Genomic DNA, 18,246 nt, shown 5'->3' on the forward strand with positions numbered 1-18,246 from the left:
ATTTGAACGTGTTCATGACTGAAATCCGATTCTAATCAGGACGTAGCGTTTGTTTCTTGGTGGCTGTAAAGACGTCGTGTTGTGTTCACACCAAACGCCACATTTTCACCTTCAATTACACACAAAGTCAACGCAGAGACGCAAACGGACGCCAATTCCTGCCGGACGGCAACGGAGGCGAATACCCAACATTCCCGTTGTTGTGGTGTTTGTGTGAGTTTAAATATTTGAAGTGAAGAGAGAAGTTCCTGAGACTCTGTGTCTCTAAAGCGTCTCAGCATTGAGATGGTCCTCCTGTCGTCCTGACGTCCCTGAATCCTAAATGGAGGACCCAGATGTTGTCTCCTGGGCCTGTGGTCTCCCAGAGCTCTACCATAGTAGCTCACATTAGTCCACAGACCAGACCACAGTTTGGTCTGGTTTCAATCTTTACTCATTTTAGGCCCAACTGTGATATTTTTACTACCAACGATGTCGTTTTGTAGCGTTTTTGTTTTGTTCGTTAAGGTTTTTTCAGACGGTTTCAAACGTTGACCGTTGGGTCCAGAAAACACGTTGTTTCCCTGGAAACGTAATAGAGAGTGGAGATGAGTTGTATGGGGACGTAGTTTAGTGGGAGACAGAGATGAACCTTTAGCTGCATTGTGTTTGTTCTCTCCATCAGATGTCTGTGAACTGGAACTGGACACAAACACAGTCAGCAGAAAACTCAAACTGGACGACACCAACAGGAAGGTGAGATATGTGGACGACGACCAGTCATATCCAGGTCATCCAGACAGATTTGTCTCATGTCCTCAGCTGCTGTGTAGAGACGGTCTGACTGGTCGCTGTTACTGGGAGGTCCAGTGGAGAGGAAGGGTTTATATATCAGTGAGTTACAGAGGAATCAATAGGAGAGGAAACGACTCTAAGTTTGGACGGAATGATCAGTCCTGGAGTCTGATTTGTGATGGTCGTTACTATGTCAGTCACAACAAACAAACATGCATCTCCTCCTCCTCCTCCTCCTCCTCCTCCTCCTCCTACTCCTCCTCTGGTGTGGTAGCAGTGTACTTGGACTGTCCTGCTGGCACTCTGACCTTCTACAAAGTCTCCTCTGACAAACTGATCCACCTCCACACCTTCAACACCACATTCACTGAACCTCTTTATCCTGGGTTTGGATTCTGGTCTGGATCATCATTCTGGTCTGGATCATCAGTGTCTCTGCGTCGTCTTTAGGTCTGAAGTCGTGTTCACACCGAACGTGAAGCTCATTTTTCACACGCTGTGATTACATATCCAATCCATTCCAATCCACTTTATTTAGATCCCATTTTAACAAACACAAGGTTTTCCAAAGTGCTGCACAAGATAAAACACAATAAAAAGTACAGAATAGAAAGATAAAAGGAATCAAATAAACAGATCAGATAAAAATATGCACGTATACACATAAAATCATCAAATCAACTCCCTACATGGTGTCAGAAGACAAAGACAATCCATCCAGAGTCAATTCAGAGATGAGAATCTGTGTCTCTAAAGAGTCTCAGCCAGGAACCAGATGTTGTCTCCTGGGTCTGTGTCCCCCAGAGGTCTAGATAGTAGACCACATTAGTCCAGAGACCAGACTATGTGAGGAACCAGATACTGTGGTCCCCCAGAGGTCTAGATAGTAGACCACATTAGTCCAGAGACCAGACTATGTGAGGAACCAGAGACTGTGGTCCCCCAGAGGTCTAGATAGTAGATCACATTAGTCCAGAGACCAGACTATGTGAGGAACCAGAGACTGTCTGTGGTCCCCCAGAGGTCTAGATAGTAGCTCACATTAGTCCAGAGACCAGACTATGTGAGGAACCAGAGACTGTGGTCCCCCAGAGGTCTAGATAGTAGACCACATTAGTCCAGAGACCAGACTATGTGAGGAACCAGAGACTGTGGTCCCCCAGAGGTCTAGATAGTAGACCACATTAGTCCAGAGACCAGACCAGACTATGTGAGGTGAGGAACCAGAGACTGTGGTCCCCCAGAGGTCTAGATAGTAGCTCACATTAGTCCAGAGACCAGACTATGTGAGGAACCAGAGACTGTGGTCCCCCAGAGGTCTAGATAGTAGCTCACATTAGTCCACAGACCAGACTATGTGAGGAACCAGAGACTGTGGTCCCCCAGAGGTCTAGATAGTAGCTCACATTAGTCCAGAGACCAGACTATGTGAGGAACCAGAGACTGTGGTCCCCCAGAGGTCTAGATAGTAGCTCACATTAGTCCAGAGACCAGACTATGTGAGGAACCAGAGACTGTGGTCCCCCAGAGGTCTAGATAGTAGCTCACATTAGTCCAGAGACCAGACTATGTGAGGAACCAGAGACTGTGGTCCCCCAGTGGTCTAGATAGTAGACCACATTAGTCCAGAGACCAGACTATGTGAGGAACCAGAGACTGTGGTCCCCCAGAGGTCTAGATAGTAGCTCACATTAGTCCAGAGACCAGACTATGTGAGGAACCAGAGACTGTGGTCCCCCAGAGGTCTAGATAGTAGCTCACATTAGTCCAGAGACCAGACTATGTGAGGAACCAGAGACTGTGGTCCCCCAGAGGTCTAGATAGTAGCTCACATTAGTCCAGAGACCAGACTATGTGAGGAACCAGAGACTGTGGTCCCCCAGAGGTCTAGATAGTAGACCACATTAGTCCAGAGACCAGACTATGTGAGGAACCAGAGACTGTGGTCCCCCAGAGGTCTAGATAGTAGACCACATTAGTCCAGAGACCAGACTATGTCAGGAACCAGAGACTGTGGTCCCCCAGAGGTCTAGATATTAGCTCACATTAGTCCAGAGACCAGACTATGTGAGGAACCAGAGACTGTGGTCCCCCAGAGGTCTAGATAGTAGACCACATTAGTCCAGAGAGCAGACTATGTGAGGAACCAGAGACTGTGGTCCCCCAGAGGTCTAGATAGTAGCTCACATTAGTCCAGAGACCAGACTATGTGAGGAACCAGAGACTGTCTGTGGTCCCCCAGAGGTCTAGATAGTAGCTCACATTAGTCCAGAGACCAGACTATGTGAGGAACCAGAGACTGTGGTCCCCCAGAGGTCTAGATAGTAGACCACATTAGTCCAGAGACCAGACTATGTGAGGAACCAGAGACTGTGGTCCCCCAGAGGTCTAGATAGTAGCTCACATTAGTCCAGAGACCAGACTATGTGAGGAACCAGAGACTGTGGTCCCCCAGAGGTCTAGACCCTTGAATGGCTGACATCATTGAAGCTGTTCTTCTATATTAGTTCCACATATTCTATTGTAAATGTTCCGTTTTCATAATGATGTAACGATGTCATTCTACTATCTGACTGTGTGTATTGTTCTGCACCAATCACCACGTCACATTCCTTGTGTGTGAAAACATACTTGTCAATGAAGTGTTTGTGATCGTGTATTGATCCAGAAGATCCTTCAGTGTTTGGAATGAGATCTGCAATGTATCCCCTTCCACCTCTGCTCAACTCTTCTGCATGCTTCCCTTTCTCTCTCATGTTACTCTGATGGATAGTTGAACATGAAAACAAGAAATTACTAATCATTGGAATTCAAATAGAGTTCATACATTTTCATTTGATGCAAGTTTTATTTTATAGGAAGAAAAGAACAGAATAAAGTTTGTCTTCACAATCTGGCATGGTTTTCCATGTTATTGTTTTGAAATGATCTTTTTCTTTAGAAAGGCAAATTACCATCACATACATGAATTCCAATCTTAGTCATTCAAAGACAGATAAAGATGCTTCCAGGAAGTCCATGTGATTTGGTCCATATTGGCCTTCTGGAATGTTTTTCTGAGAAGTGTTTAGATGGTATTTTGACTGGCAAACACTGGAAGAGGTCTAACATCCGAGGAAGAATCTTCATCCTGATTGACTCTATCCGGGAGCTTCAACTTAAAAAGGGAATAACATTCCATCTTTGGATGTCAGACTTTCTCTTTGAATGGAACGGGCCGTCATTGATATCATACAGTCTTGAGAAGTCCCTCGGTAATGAGACACCTAAATATTTCATGGACTCAGCCTCCCATTTCCAGTTGGACATGGTCCTAATGGAGGGTGGGGGGGGTCATAGTTGAATGTCAGTACTTGAGTTTTGTTATTAATTTTACAACCAGAAATGAAACCAAATTCCTCTAATAATTTCATCCATTTTGGGAGTGTGTGTGTAGTTGTATTAAACGTATCAATAAGTGGTCAGCAAACAGGGCCAGTTTTTGCCCCCGGATGTCGTTGTTGCCCCCTTTCTATCTGATCTTTGCCTAATCAATGACTTCTGGGTTCTATAAACAGGGCGAAGAGGAGCGGCCATCACAGCACCCTCGTCTCCTTCCTCTTTCCAGAATGAATGAATGGTTGAATCACCGTTGATTTGAATTCTAGCTGTTGCTTTGTTGTATAATGCTGCAATCGTGTGGATTATAGTTGTATGAAAGCCACGTTTTAAAGTCCTTTCTATAAAAACTGAATGGAAGGCTTTCTCTGCATCCAAACTTCATATCAGTGTCTCTAGTTTGTGTGATTTGTCTCATAATGTGTGGTGTTTTCCTGATATTATCTTGGTCTGTGTTTGTCTGACAAAGCCAGTCTGGTCCTCATGTATTAATACTGCTAGTATATGTTCTATTCTTTAGTTCAAATGGAGGGGAATCCTTTAGAATCCTTATTTAGAAGACTTACAGGGCCATAACTCCCACACTCCAGCCTGTCTTTGCCCTCTTTAGGTAGGATTGAAATCATTGCCTCCCTCCATGAGGGGGGGTTTAATAATGTTGGAATGAATTGATCTTGCATTGTTTTGGACCATTCTGTGGTAAAGCCGTCTGTCCCTGGAGACTTCCCCCCTTTCATTCTCCTGATTGCTGATTGAATTTCTTCTTTTGTTATTTAGATATGAATTTGTCATTTTGTTCATCAGTAACCTTTGGGAGGTTTATCTGGGCCAGGAAGGCATCCATCTGGTTGCCGTTGCTCGTCTGGTTGGGAATAGAATGTTTGATAGTAGTTTTCAAAGCGTTGTTTAACTTTCTCTGGACAAGTTTCTATTTCTTTTGTTGCAGAATTTCTTCTTTTATGTTTAGTTCTATCCGCTTGTTGTTTTCTTAACTTCTATGATAGAAGTTTCAGTGATTTCCCACCGACTTCATAGTATTGTTGCTTTGTGAAAAGGAGTTTTCTTTGGATTTCCTGAGTATTTATTTCATCTATTTCTTTTTTTCATTGTATAATCTTATGTTTGTTGTCATCTTGGGGAGACTTTGCATGTTGGTTCTGTCGTCTCTTCAAGTCCTCTTCTCATGTTCTAACTTTTTCTTCTCTAATTGTCTTCTCATATGAGGAGATGGCTATTATTTGACCCCTGATCACCGCTTTTAGTGCATCCCAGAGAATAGCTAGAGTCACTTCTTCATCATCATTATTTTCCAAATCCATTTTAAAACTTAGTTTTTATTTAAGTTTCATTCAAAATCATGTACAGAATCATATTTCATCACATCTGCTGTTTGTGACGGAGACTATACTGACAAAGAAAAATATAAAATACAATAGAATAAAGCAAGGTGAAATAAAAGACAGAGTTATATTAGTATATCCATAGCAGGACTCCACCTTTTAGTGAAGATGTGTTTTTGAAGTCTCAGGGAATATGTTATTTCTTCCATTTGATATATTTGCTTTATTTTTTCCCTCCACATATTGGCCCTCATTTATCAATCTTGCGTGAAAACGGGCGCAGATCTGAGCGTAGATTGGTTCTGTCACACAACACATATTGGCCTGATGCTCAACAGTCACTGTATCTGCAAACTCATCATATCCATATCTCCTTGGTGTCCTTCTGATTCTGCTGCTTGTTCTGACTGAGCTATCGACAGTGGCCTCACCATCTTGAGTTTCACTTTCATTTGTTTCCATGGTTATCTCACTCTCTGTGCTGGGAACTTCAGCTTCCTGTTTCCAGTGGAAGTTTGATTCATTGAAGATGACATCACGACGAATTAGAATCCTCCTTCTCTCTTCATCATACAGGCGATAGCCCTTAGCATTGTTTGCATACCCCACGAAACGAAGCTTCACAGCCTTTTTGTCCAGTTTCCTTCTCTCTTCATCTGGGATATGTGCGTAAGCAACACAGCCAAACACCCTCATGTGACTCATGTCTGGTTTCTTTCCACACCATCTCTCATAGGGTGTCTCTTGCTTCAGGACAGATGTAGGCAGCCTGTTCTGTATGTAAGCTGCGGTGGCTACAGCCTCTGCCCAGTACATCTTCAGTAACGTAGCATGTGACAGCATGCTTCTAGCTGCTTCTACTAACGTCCTATTCTTTCTTTCTGCAACCCCATTTTGCTGTGGTGAGTGAGGTACAGTCATTTCATGGTGGATGCCTTGAGCCTTCAAATATTCCTGAAACTCCTTTGATGTGAACTCACCACCGTTGTCTGTTCTCAGCCTTGTGACGCTCTGCCCACACTCATTTGAGAATGTTTTTTCAAACTCCTTGAATTTGTTTAGCACCTCATTCTTTTGTTTCAGAAAGTATACCTTGCAGCACCTTGAGTAGTCATCAATGAAGGTGACAAAATATGTTGCTCCACCTATAGACTCAGTCTGCATGTGACCACAGACATCACTATGAATCAGCTGCATCTTGCGTTTGGAACGAATTCCTCCAATGGACTTGAATGGCTTTTTAGACAGCTTGCCTTCCACACATCCTTCACAGAAAGGAACCTCTTTCTCTGCAGAGAAGTCCACTCCATTCACCAGATCTTCCAGTTCCTTCAGCTTGGTGGTGTGACCCAGACGCTGGTGCCAGAGGCTAGCTGCTACTGATGCTCTATGACAGACAGATGAGCTTCCTTCAATATCCAGCTGATACAGTCCGTCAGCTCTCTGTGTTCCCATTCCTTGAAGAGTTCCACCTGTTCCCTTTATGTAGCAGCGAGACTTCCTGAACTGCACTGAATGTCCTCTTTTTGTAGCAGCTCCCACTGAGAATAGATTCCCAGAAAGCTTTGGAACATACAGCACGTCATACATTGTGACATTTTTTGGTTTGCTCATTTTGAAGGTCATTTCCATGTTGACAGTTCCGATTCCTAGGGCGTCAACCACCCTTCCGTCACCGAGTTTCACTGCTTCTGAGAATTGCTGGTAGTCTTGAAGAATCTCTTTATCACATGTCATGTGCTTTGATGCTCCCGAATCAATCAACCATTCGACCTGTTGTGATCCGTCAGCCGGGTTTGCCTCGTTGGCGACAAAAGCACTTTCAGACGAATCTTCTGCATTGTCACACATCATGCTTTTGGCCTCGTGAGTTTTCTTTTTAGGTTTATGTTTCCAGCTTGGACAGTCACGTTTAATATGACCTTCTTTCCCGCATTTGTAACATCTCCACGAGCTTGGCCTTTCTGCTCCCACTGACCTGGAGTTCTCCTGCTCATTTCCCTTATATTGTGATGACATGGCTGATCCACCTGACACTGCACCACTGGAGTTATCATTGGCATTCACTCGCTTTTGTTCTTCATTTATTAACGCTTGCTGAACAAACTGCAGTGTCAGATCGTCAACCTTTGTTTCTACAGCAGTGACAATTGTAGCATAACTTGGTGGCAAACTTCCCAAAAGTGTTACAATTTGGTCTTCCTCTTCAATGACAGCTCCTATTGCTGATAACTGGTCAGTCAGCTCCTTCATTTGTTTGAAATGCTCAGTTAAACGGTCGCCAACCTTCATTTCACATGGGAAATAGTTTTTCTTCAGGAACAGTTTATTTGCCAAAGTATCTCTCTCAAAATGGCCTCTCAGCGTAGTCCAGGCCTCTTTGGGAGTCTGGCAGCTTGTTATCAGGTACAACTGGGGTGTTCTTACATTCAGCACTAACATAGAGAATGCTTTCTCTCTCCGTTTAGCAAACTCAGCACGTGCTTGTGTGTTAGTGTTACGGGTCCCAAGAATGGTACCACAGTAGCAAATACAGATCCTGTAAAACACAGATAAATTTCAGCAGCAATAACGACACGTTGCGTTCATGTTGTCATCAAGATCGGATCTGTATTTAAATTCACATTCAAGTATTCACATAGCACATTCCTTTAAGTTTCAGTCTCGTTTTCAGTCCTACATCACTGTATATTTAGTGCAACATATGTCCATTAATCATCATACTCTATCACATCTCACCAATGCATTCACATTGCTCAATACACATACTCACTTAAAAGTGCATTATGGCACTATAATGATATAGTGCAAGTTACAGCAGTTCTTAACTGTAATTATCGCAGAAACATCTAATCTGCTGTGATTCTGGACATAACCACATTAAACTAAACTTACACTCAAAGATAAATGCAAAACACTTTACAGGTAACCAAATGAATTTCACATTAGTATCTTACATTTTAACTTTACATTTTATATCAACATTTTGTAAACAAACAAACCCTGTAGCATTTAACTGCCATTTATATGAACCACTTGTCAACAATACTTATTCTCCTGCAACCCGTTACATGTGTGAGAGCCAAAATAAACCTCGGTTTAAAATAACAAAAAGTAGCGACCTGTCTGCAAGACCGTACATTGGGCGAAATAACCCACGCACCCACGACGCACATGCCTTCTGCCTTACGCGGAGGCAGAATTTCAAAGTGCACATAAACACTCAAAATCGATGTTAACATATTAACAACACATGCCCACATATAGTTAAGCTTTACGTAGGTTTTGCAGTGATGAATTACAGTGACTACTAACCTGTAAAACACAGATAAATTTCAGCAGCAATAACGACACGTTGCGTTCATGTTGTCATCAAGATCGGATCTGAGGCGTAGCCGGAAGTTCCCACCTGAGACCACCCAGGGCGCAACTGCTCCCGTGACAAAGGTTCCACCTGAGTGCTGCTTACATTTATCATGTTTCCTCATTATATATATGAAAATACAATGTTGTAATCACATACTATTTTTAGGAATAATATTAAATCCTGGGAAATGACATCAATATCAATATCAATAAAATAAATAACTTTTTCCTCGCTGTCTCCAATAAATAAACACAAAGTGGTCGCACTATTTTTGGGTGTACCACACACTCCCTCACAAACAAAAGTGGCTCCCGACACTTGCACCTAACAATACATTTCAAAAAATTCTCACATCTTTCACCATGAACTGAGTACCTTCACTAACCTAACACACATCAAACCTTGTGTCTATATATAGTGTCACTCAACAGCAGTGGATAGGATAGGTAACTGGTAGATATGTGGGTGGGATGATGGGTGCTGTTTGAAATGGATAGAAGTAAGACTGTGGATACTGATGGGTGTAAACTGTGGGCTGAGTCCCTATTGCACTGACAATGAGGCGTGGCTGATAAGTTGGCTGACCAAGGGACGAGTAAGTGAACATCTGGCCTGGGTGCCTGTCTCTAGTGGACCTCCTCAGTGTAGGCTGGGTGGCAGGCTGAGCCTCCTGAACTTCTCTGTCAAGGTCATTGACCTGCGGTAGCTCTTGTTCCTCATGAGGCTCATCAGTGAGTGGCTCACTTTCATCTTGTCCTTGTTCTTCCTCCATGACACCTTCCCCCTCAGATACAGACTCCATAGGAACGGTTTCCCCTATCTGTGCAGGATGATCTTGTGTCTCATCAGTTGTCCTCTGGTGAGGAATGGCACTGACAACTCTCTGTGTTTCTCTTGGTATTCGCAACCAATACCGCTGCCCTTCCTCTTCTTCATCTGATTCACTTGTTTCTTGGTCTTGTGTCTGTTCGTTCGTGTTCGGTAGTTTTGTTGTCTTTTTGCTTCTCTTTTGTGACCTTGCAGGTGTGTTTTCAGCAGATGGCTCTACAGGCAGGTCATTTACTTGGAGTAGTAAGTTCCGGTGGAGAACACGAGGGGAACGACTCCCTGTCTCAGGACTCACCTTGTAGACTGGGTTGTCACCAAGCTGCTCCCTGACAATATAGATTGTCTTTTCCCAATAGGGCTTTAGCTTGCATGGACCTCCTCTTATCGAAACGTTGCGAACAAGAACCCGATCTCCTGGCTGAAGAGTCACACCTCTGTTCCGCCGGTCATAATAATGTTTGCCTTTAGCGCTCGACTGCTGGCTGTTGGTGCTTGCTATCTTGTATGCCTCTGTCATTTTTGCCGCCCATTTTTCAGCGTATCCTTTTGCTGTGTTGGTTTCTTCCTCTGCCATTAACCCGAAGAGGAGGTCAACAGGAAGACGTGGATGGCGACCATACAGCAGGTAGTATGGGGAGTAGCCCGTCGACTCATGCTTTGTACAATTGTAAGCATGAATTACATGATGCAAGTGATCCTTCCAGTTCTCTCTTTCTTTGTCACCTAGCGATCGGAGCATTTGCAGCAGGGTCCGGTTGAACCTCTCCGCAGGGTTGCCTTGTGGATGGTATGGGGATGTCCTGGAATGGTTCACGCCAGCAAACTGTCTAAGAACTCGGAATAGTTCATTTTCGAACTCCCTGCCTTGGTCGTGGTGGAGTTTTGATGGATAACCAAAACGCGGGACAAAGTCATTGAAAATCCTGTCGGCAGCAGTTTTTCCGGCCTTGTTTCGAGTGGGATATGCCTGCGCAAACCGGGTAAAGTGGTCAACTACCACCAGTATGTACTCGTACCCCCCGCGGCTGGTTTCGAGATGGAGGAAGTCAATGCAGACGAGTTCCAGGGGTGAGCTTGATGTGATACTCCCCATGGGTGCTCTGTCATGCATGGATGGCTTTTTCTGAGTTATACAATGACACTTCCTGGTGATGTACTGCTCAATATCGTCCTTCATAAAAGGCCAATAGAATCGTTCTCTAGCAAGGCTCAAGACTCTTTCCACACCAACATGTCCCATCTTGTCATGTAGGTGAGAGAGGGCGGTCTGTTTGTAGATAGCAGGCAATACCAGCTGTTTACGACCAAAGTCCTGCTGTGCTGTTCTGCTTCCCTCCCAGGTGGCACACACTGCCTCCTCCGATAATTTTTGTGAACACTGACTCATGTAGTTGTTAATGTCAAGGGGACAACGAGAAAGTGTGTCTGCATCAACGTTCAATTTGCCTGGCTTGTACCTGATTTCAAAGCGAAAGTCTGCGAGCTGCCCTACCCAACGATGGCCTACTGCATTAAGCTTAGCAGTGCTCATCATGTAAGTTAAGGGATTATTATCTGTATAGACCACGAAATGGGGAGCATAGAACAGGTAGTCCCTGAATTTATCACAGACTGCCCACTTCAAGGCTAGAAACTCAAGCTTGCCACTGTGAAGATGGTAACCCTGCTCTGCTGGTGTTAGTGTGCGGGACCCATAACCGATCACTCTCATCTTCCCATTCTGGTGTTGATACAGGACCGCTCCAAGGCCCTGTTGGGAGGCATCAGTGTGGAGTGTGAAGGGGAGATCAAAGTCGGGGTACGCTAACACTGGCGGGTTGGTCAGAATGGTTATAAGGTCCTCAAGGACCTGCTGGTGCTCACCCGTCCACTCTACTGGTGTGCGTGAGAGCAGTTGAGGGCCCTTGGTTTGTCCTTTTGTGGACTTGTATTGTAGAGGACTGGCCTTGACCTTGAGCAGTTCATATATCGGTCTTGCTATACGTGAGAAATCTTGTACGTATGCTCGGTAGTAGCTGAGGAAGCCGATTAGCTTTCTCACATCCCCTACTGTCTTTGGAGTCCTCTCTTTCAGCGCTTGCACTGCCTCCACATCCTTCGGATCCACCCTCACTCCATCAGCAGACACCAGCCGTCCCACATATCGGACTTCCTTGCGAAATAGCTCACACTTCTCTGGCCTCAATTTCACCCCGTGGCGCTGCAGAGCTTGTAGTACACGGCGTAGCACCTCAACATGCTCTTCAAAGGACCTGGAGAAGCAGAGAACATCATCCAGATACGGGATACAACACTCATCCCTTAGTGTGCTTAGCATTTCCTCCATGCTTCTTTGGAAGGCTGCTGGTGCGTTAGACAATCCAAAGGGTATCCTGACCCATTCATAAAAACCCCAAGGAGTTGTGAAAGCAGTAAGGTGCCTGGAACCATCAGCAATGAAGCCCTGGTGGTAGGCTTTGCCCTGGTCTAGGATAGAAAACCAGTTGTAGCCTCCAAGTGAGTCGATTAGGTCCTGTATGCGGGGGAGGGGGTGTTTATCAGGTACAGTCTTTTTGTTGAGTAGTCTGTAGTCAATGCAAAGGCGCAATGACCCATCCTTTTTCCTCACACAAACTATCGGTGCTGCGTATGGGGACTGCGATTTTACAACCCATCCCTTCACTATTAAGTCCTGGATGTACTCCTTAACTTCCTTGTACAGTGGTTTGGGGATGGAGGTATAGGCCTTCTGAACAGGGATGTCGTCACTGAGCCTAATTGACATCTGGAGAGAGGGAATGCACCCAATGTCACTGCTATCACGGGCGAATGCTGCAGACTCCTCATAACAGCATTTCCTCAACTAGCTGTTGTTGTTCTGGCTGAAGATGGCTGAGGTCAACAGGTGGTCGCCAGGGCTCAGCTGGGGGGGACGTAGGAGTGGTGTTGTTGTTAACTTCGGCCCTAACTGTTGACGCTTGTGGTGTCTCACTCTGTTGTGTCTCACTCTTTCCCATCTCAATAATTTTGGCTATATGCTGGATGAAGCCCAGCTGAGTATTTTTAGGAAGGATAACCTCATGCTTAGTATGGTTGGAAATGGGTACATTGACATGTGGCCACCTGCCCCTACTGATCCCTAAGAGTTTTTCCAGCTGGAACACTCAGATTCTCTCTACCCACTCTTATTGTAGCAATGTTGTCATGTGGTTCCTTTTGGGCCTGAATAAGGTTTACCATAGCTTCAACTTGTTCTTCTTCTACCCCAAGTGCTTTTCTGAAAAGGCTAATGACCATGGCTAGTGTATCAGGGGAGACCTCCTTCCCACTGATCATCTCTGCAAGAATATTAGACCCTAGCAGTGGTTGCGGGAGAGGGATCCGGCTGACTAGAAAAGGGACCTGTATTGTAAGGTTTGGATTGTCATTTCCTGGGAGGTTAACTGTCAGCTCCACCCATCCATCATATGGAATTGACTGTCCATTTGCAGCATATAAGTCGAGACTTTCGCCAGGGTCGAGAAGCTCTTCCAGTGGTCGTACTGGTTGGTTGGGGATGAATGACTCCCTCCATCGTCTGTCAATGATGCTGACTTGTGAGCCAGAGTCAAATAACACTGTTACTGCATAGCCATTGATAAAACACTTAAGCAGGCTTTTCCTACCAATCAGTGGTGCTGTGCGACTGGTTTCTTCAGGGGCCAAAGTCTCTGGAGCACAGGGGTCACATGGTTGTTTGCCGCATTGTTTTTTCCTTGGGTGTCGCTGTTTACGTGTAGAGCTTACTGGGTGGGACTGGAATTGTGGGACGGCCTCTGGTTGTCCCTCCACGGAAACCGGTTCCCGTTTCCCTGCTGCTTGGCTTTCTTTAAGCAGCCAACCGCCAGGTGCCCTGCATCGCCACACACAAAGCAGTGATTACAGTTCTCTGATCCCTGTAGTGAACAGTTAGTACAGCTGGGGACTTTACCCTGCCTTACAAAGGAGGGCTGGCCTTGTGGGAGAGGATGTCCTTTGTTGTTAAAGGGTGTGGAAGGGGGCCGTGTCTGTGGCTGACTTAGGGTTTGTGCAGCGGGAGTTTTTAAGTGGGTTGCTTGTAATACTGCCGCCTGTTGGTCCATTAAAGCTGCAACCATGTTGGTTAAAGTCGCCACTTGGGTACTGAGTTGTTGTATGGTCTGTTGTTCTCTCTTGTCAGTGACTTGATCTCCACCATCCACCCGAACACTGTGCGCATGTGTTGTCTTCTGTCTTGTGACATAACCTAACCTACGCTGGTGTTCATTCTCATCACTGATTATTTTCGTTACCTGGCTGACAATCTCCTCATCGGTAACTTGAGAGCTGGAGAGGAGTGGCTTGAGCTGTTGTCTGATGTCTGTATATTTGGAACCTAAACCCTGGTAAATCGTGTGGAGGAAAACCTCTTGGATAGTTCTGGGGTCATAACGAATGTCTGTGTTGGCCTGCTTTGACTGAAAAAGGATTTTCTGCTTCAGCCCAATCATGCGATACACAAACTGCTGGGGGGGTTCCTGTTCGCTTTGCTTCGCGCACATGAGTTCTTGGAACAGTTCAGTACTTGCCTTCTCACCAAGATGAGACCTGAGGAAGCCCTTAAGTTCACAGATTGTGATTTCATCTTTATTGGTGAGCATGTCCTTGAAAGGGCCTGGCTTGACGATCCTCAGCACACCTCGGATAACCTCTGCCTCTGTGAAACCCTCCCTCACACCCTCATCGATCTGTTTACAGATACTGCTGTACGTGGTGTCAGAGTTTTGGTCCCCAATCTGTCCTCCATGTACCTTAAATTCCCTTCGCTGGAGGTATGGGAGGTCCTTTAGGGAAACTATTTTCTCCGTCTCAATCTTGAGTGAAGGGTGACGTTGTCGTTCGTTGGTTGGATCACCTAGGCTGTGGTGCCTACTGTGTGCTGTGCTGGCCCGATCTTTGTAGTGTTGCAACTTCTTGCCTAGCTCTTCATGCATTATTTGGAGTTGGTCTACACTTTGGGACGTGATGTCTGTATTGGATATGTGTTGTTGTGTGACAGTGACTGTGTTGGCAGCTTCTGGAAGAGTAGGAGCATGTCTGGTAGTTGGCATGTCTATGTGTGCCTCAGGTTCCTGTGTAACCCCATTTGTACTGACAACAAGATCACGATTTTCAATTATAGTACACACCAAGTCATTTAACATCAACAACTGACTCATGCCTTCATCTTCAGAGTTAAGTAAGGTATTAGACTGCGTATAGTTAAGGATATAATCTGTGCCTCCTTCTTCATCAGCAGAATCCAAGTCATCTGCACCTTCACTGCCAGTTGCGATGTCTCTGGCAAGACTACACACTTCACTTCCCGAGAGTTTATACAAGTTCTTTTTGATTCCCCACACAAGTTCCTTACGTGCGGATGACATGATGTGCGTTTAACTGGTGAAGCAGCAGTGCAGTTCCTCTGGAAGAATGGAAATCCTCTGTAGGCTCCGATTTCCCCTTGTGGACACCCACCAGCTGTCGTCACGATCGCAGTCACGGCACCTCACCTCGCCTTGGCCCTGTGGTTCTGATATCACTGGATCTGTTTCCCTCGATGTTTCATGTGGAAACGGATCCCGGACGAGCCCCCAGAATTTGTTACGGGTCCCAAGAATGGTACCACAGTAGCAAATACAGATCCTGTAAAACACAGATAAATTTCAGCAGCAATAACGACACGTTGCGTTCATGTTGTCATCAAGATCGGATCTGTATTTAAATTCACATTCAAGTATTCACATAGCACATTCCTTTAAGTTTCAGTCTCGTTTTCAGTCCTACATCACTGTATATTTAGTGCAACATATGTCCATTAATCATCATACTCTATCACATCTCACCAATGCATTCACATTGCTCAATACACATACTCACTTAAAAGTGCATTATGGCACTATAATGATATAGTGCAAGTTACAGCAGTTCTTAACTGTAATTATCGCAGAAACATCTAATCTGCTGTGATTCTGGACATAACCACATTAAACTAAACTTACACTCAAAGATAAATGCAAAACACTTTACAGGTAACCAAATGAATTTCACATTAGTATCTTACATTTTAACTTTACATTTTATATCAACATTTTGTAAACAAACAAACCCTGTAGCATTTAACTGCCATTTATATGAACCACTTGTCAACAATACTTATTCTCCTGCAACCCGTTACATGTGTGAGAGCCAAAATAAACCTCGGTTTAAAATAACAAAAAGTAGCGACCTGTCTGCAAGACCGTACATTGGGCGAAATAACCCACGCACCCGCGACGCACATGCCTTCTGCCTTACGCGGAGGCAGAATTTCAAAGTGCACATAAACACTCAAAATCGATGTTAACATATTAACAACACATGCCCACATATAGTTAAGCTTTACGTAGGTTTTGCAGTGATGAATTACAGTGACTACTAACCTGTAAAACACAGATAAATTTCAGCAGCAATAACGACACGTTGCGTTCATGTTGTCATCAAGATCGGATCTGAGGCGTAGCCGGAAGTTCCCACCTGAGACCACCCAGGGCGCAACTGCTCCCGTGACAAAGGTTCCACCTGAGTGCTGCTTACATTTACCATGTTTCCTCATTATATATATGAAAATACAATGTGGTAATCACATACTATTTTTAGGAATAATATTAAATCCTGGGAAATGACATCAATATCAATATCAATAAAATAAATAACTTTTTCCTCGCTGTCTCCAATAAATAAACACAAAGTGGTCGCACTATTATTGGGTGTACCACACAAGCATCAGCGGCTAGCGTCTCCATTAGCATGTCCCACAGTCCTTTAGCTTTTAGCAAGTGTTCCATCTGAAACGTCCACGTTGCCCAGTTCTCTTGTCCGCTCAGCTTGTCAATAAACAGCTTATCATCCATTGTGAAATCCCACAACACTGTTTATCTCACCGAAAAACCCCGCTATAAAAGATCCTTGTTAGCGTTGGTCTGGGCCCATAACCTGTTGTTTTTACGGGATCTTTATTCGGCGTTCCACAACATACACGAGACAACACAGCGCAGAACCGGAACTCCCGTTCCTCTGATAACAAGCAGTAGAGAACAGCACCATCTATTGATAAAATGACGGTACTACAACAGTTGCTGCTAGGAAAGAGTGCAAACAAAGGTGCATGTGTTTCATGTTTTGATGCTAAAAACAGTTTTGAAATGGGATTGTTAGGTTTTGTTTCAAGAGTTTCATTTTGCCGTATAAGTGAAGAGTTTATCTCCATGTGCTGTGTCTTACTCCACCTGTGTGTTAAGTTATGACACAGTGAGCCAAAGTCTGCAACACGTGTGTAAGCATTCGGCAAAAACTGTAACTTTTTAAAAAGTGGTATCAGTGAAAATGTGGGCTTTCAAAAAAAAAAGTTTGTTTTATTGGTTTTAAGAATCCGTTTCGATCCGTTCTTAATATGTGACTTCTTATGCTTAATGACAGCTGAGGTTTGTTATTTTCATATTTTGCTGTGCTGCACCACAAATCCACAGACTCAGATTTGCGTACACGAGCTCAGACCTAACGTGAGATCTGATCGTAGCGTCCGCTCACGTCCAAATTGATAAATGCCGAAGTTTGCGTAGAAATGGTCGTACGCAGGTTTTCCTGTCGTCCGTTCGTTTGATAAATGAGGGCCATTGTGTGTTGGAGGGTCAGGCTTCAACCACCTTACTGTAATGCATTTAATTGCTGTTGCTAGTCGTATCTGTAAGAGATCTGTTTTGGCTCTTCCTTCAATACCTCTTGGTTATAGACCTGGTAGCGCCACCATTGGGTCCATTGTAATACTTCCACCACATATTTGATTAAGTGTTACGAACACTTCCTTCCAGAATGCTTTCAGTTTTGGGCATAGCCAGAGTATATGGGTCTGATTACCAATGTGTGGGCCACAGTTTCTCCAGCATTTATTTGAGTGTGTCCAAATCCATTTTAATGTCACTTTTCAAGGTATCTTTAATAACTTGGTTATTGAGAATGTTTGAGTTCAGTCTCCAGAGAGTGGACTTCCTCTTCCTGTTCAACTGGACTGACATAGAAATGGGACCATGGTGTGAAATAGTACTGGCTCCTGTTTCACAATCATCCACCCTGAAAACATCTCCTTTACACATAAAACAGAGTCTATTGGTGAGTAGCATTGTGAGCAGACGAGTCATGAGAATAATCTGGGCTCGTCGGGTTTATCTCTCTCCACACGTCCACCGTCCCCACGTCACGCATCCAAGTATTTAACCTTCTGCTCAGATTTTGTGCGTCAGATTTCCCATTTGATGAGTCCATTTTGGGGTTTAGTGGGATGTTAGAATCTGCGCCACATATTAAAATGCCTTGACTTGTTGTCATGAAGTGGACTATATGTTTGTAGAAGGACCAGTCACGGCCCGGAGGAACATCCACGTTAAGGACACGGATCACTATTCCTTCTATTATAACCATAACATAACAAATGTGCCTTCCTTCTCCTTGTGTTGTGATATGTGTTGGTAATTTACAGCACTGATATCAGAGTGGCCACTCCTCTCC

General features: G+C 44.5%; 3 protein-coding genes across 11 annotated transcripts in view; all 3 read left to right on the plus strand.

Annotated features, from left to right (window-relative positions):
• Positions 1 to 18,246, plus strand: part of LOC311025196 (uncharacterized protein) — a 228,753-nt gene that overhangs the window by 67,347 nt on the left and 143,160 nt on the right. The window lies entirely within an intron of this gene.
• Positions 1 to 18,246, plus strand: part of LOC311028213 (stonustoxin subunit alpha-like) — a 110,190-nt gene that overhangs the window by 57,250 nt on the left and 34,694 nt on the right. The window lies entirely within an intron of this gene.
• LOC311026206 (NLR family CARD domain-containing protein 3-like) overlaps positions 1 to 18,246 on the plus strand; it is a 58,719-nt gene that overhangs the window by 5,779 nt on the left and 34,694 nt on the right. The window contains exon 7 of the mRNA XM_084029601.1: positions 665 to 2,943. Within this exon, the coding sequence (XP_083885727.1) occupies positions 665 to 1,224 (560 nt within the window). The 3' untranslated portion in view covers positions 1,225 to 2,943. The remainder of the gene's footprint in view (positions 1 to 664; positions 2,944 to 18,246) is intronic.

This window comes from Eutrigla gurnardus, assembly GCF_963514095.1.
Source record: "Eutrigla gurnardus genome assembly, chromosome: 1".
NCBI classification, from domain to species: domain Eukaryota; kingdom Metazoa; phylum Chordata; class Actinopteri; order Perciformes; family Triglidae; genus Eutrigla; species Eutrigla gurnardus.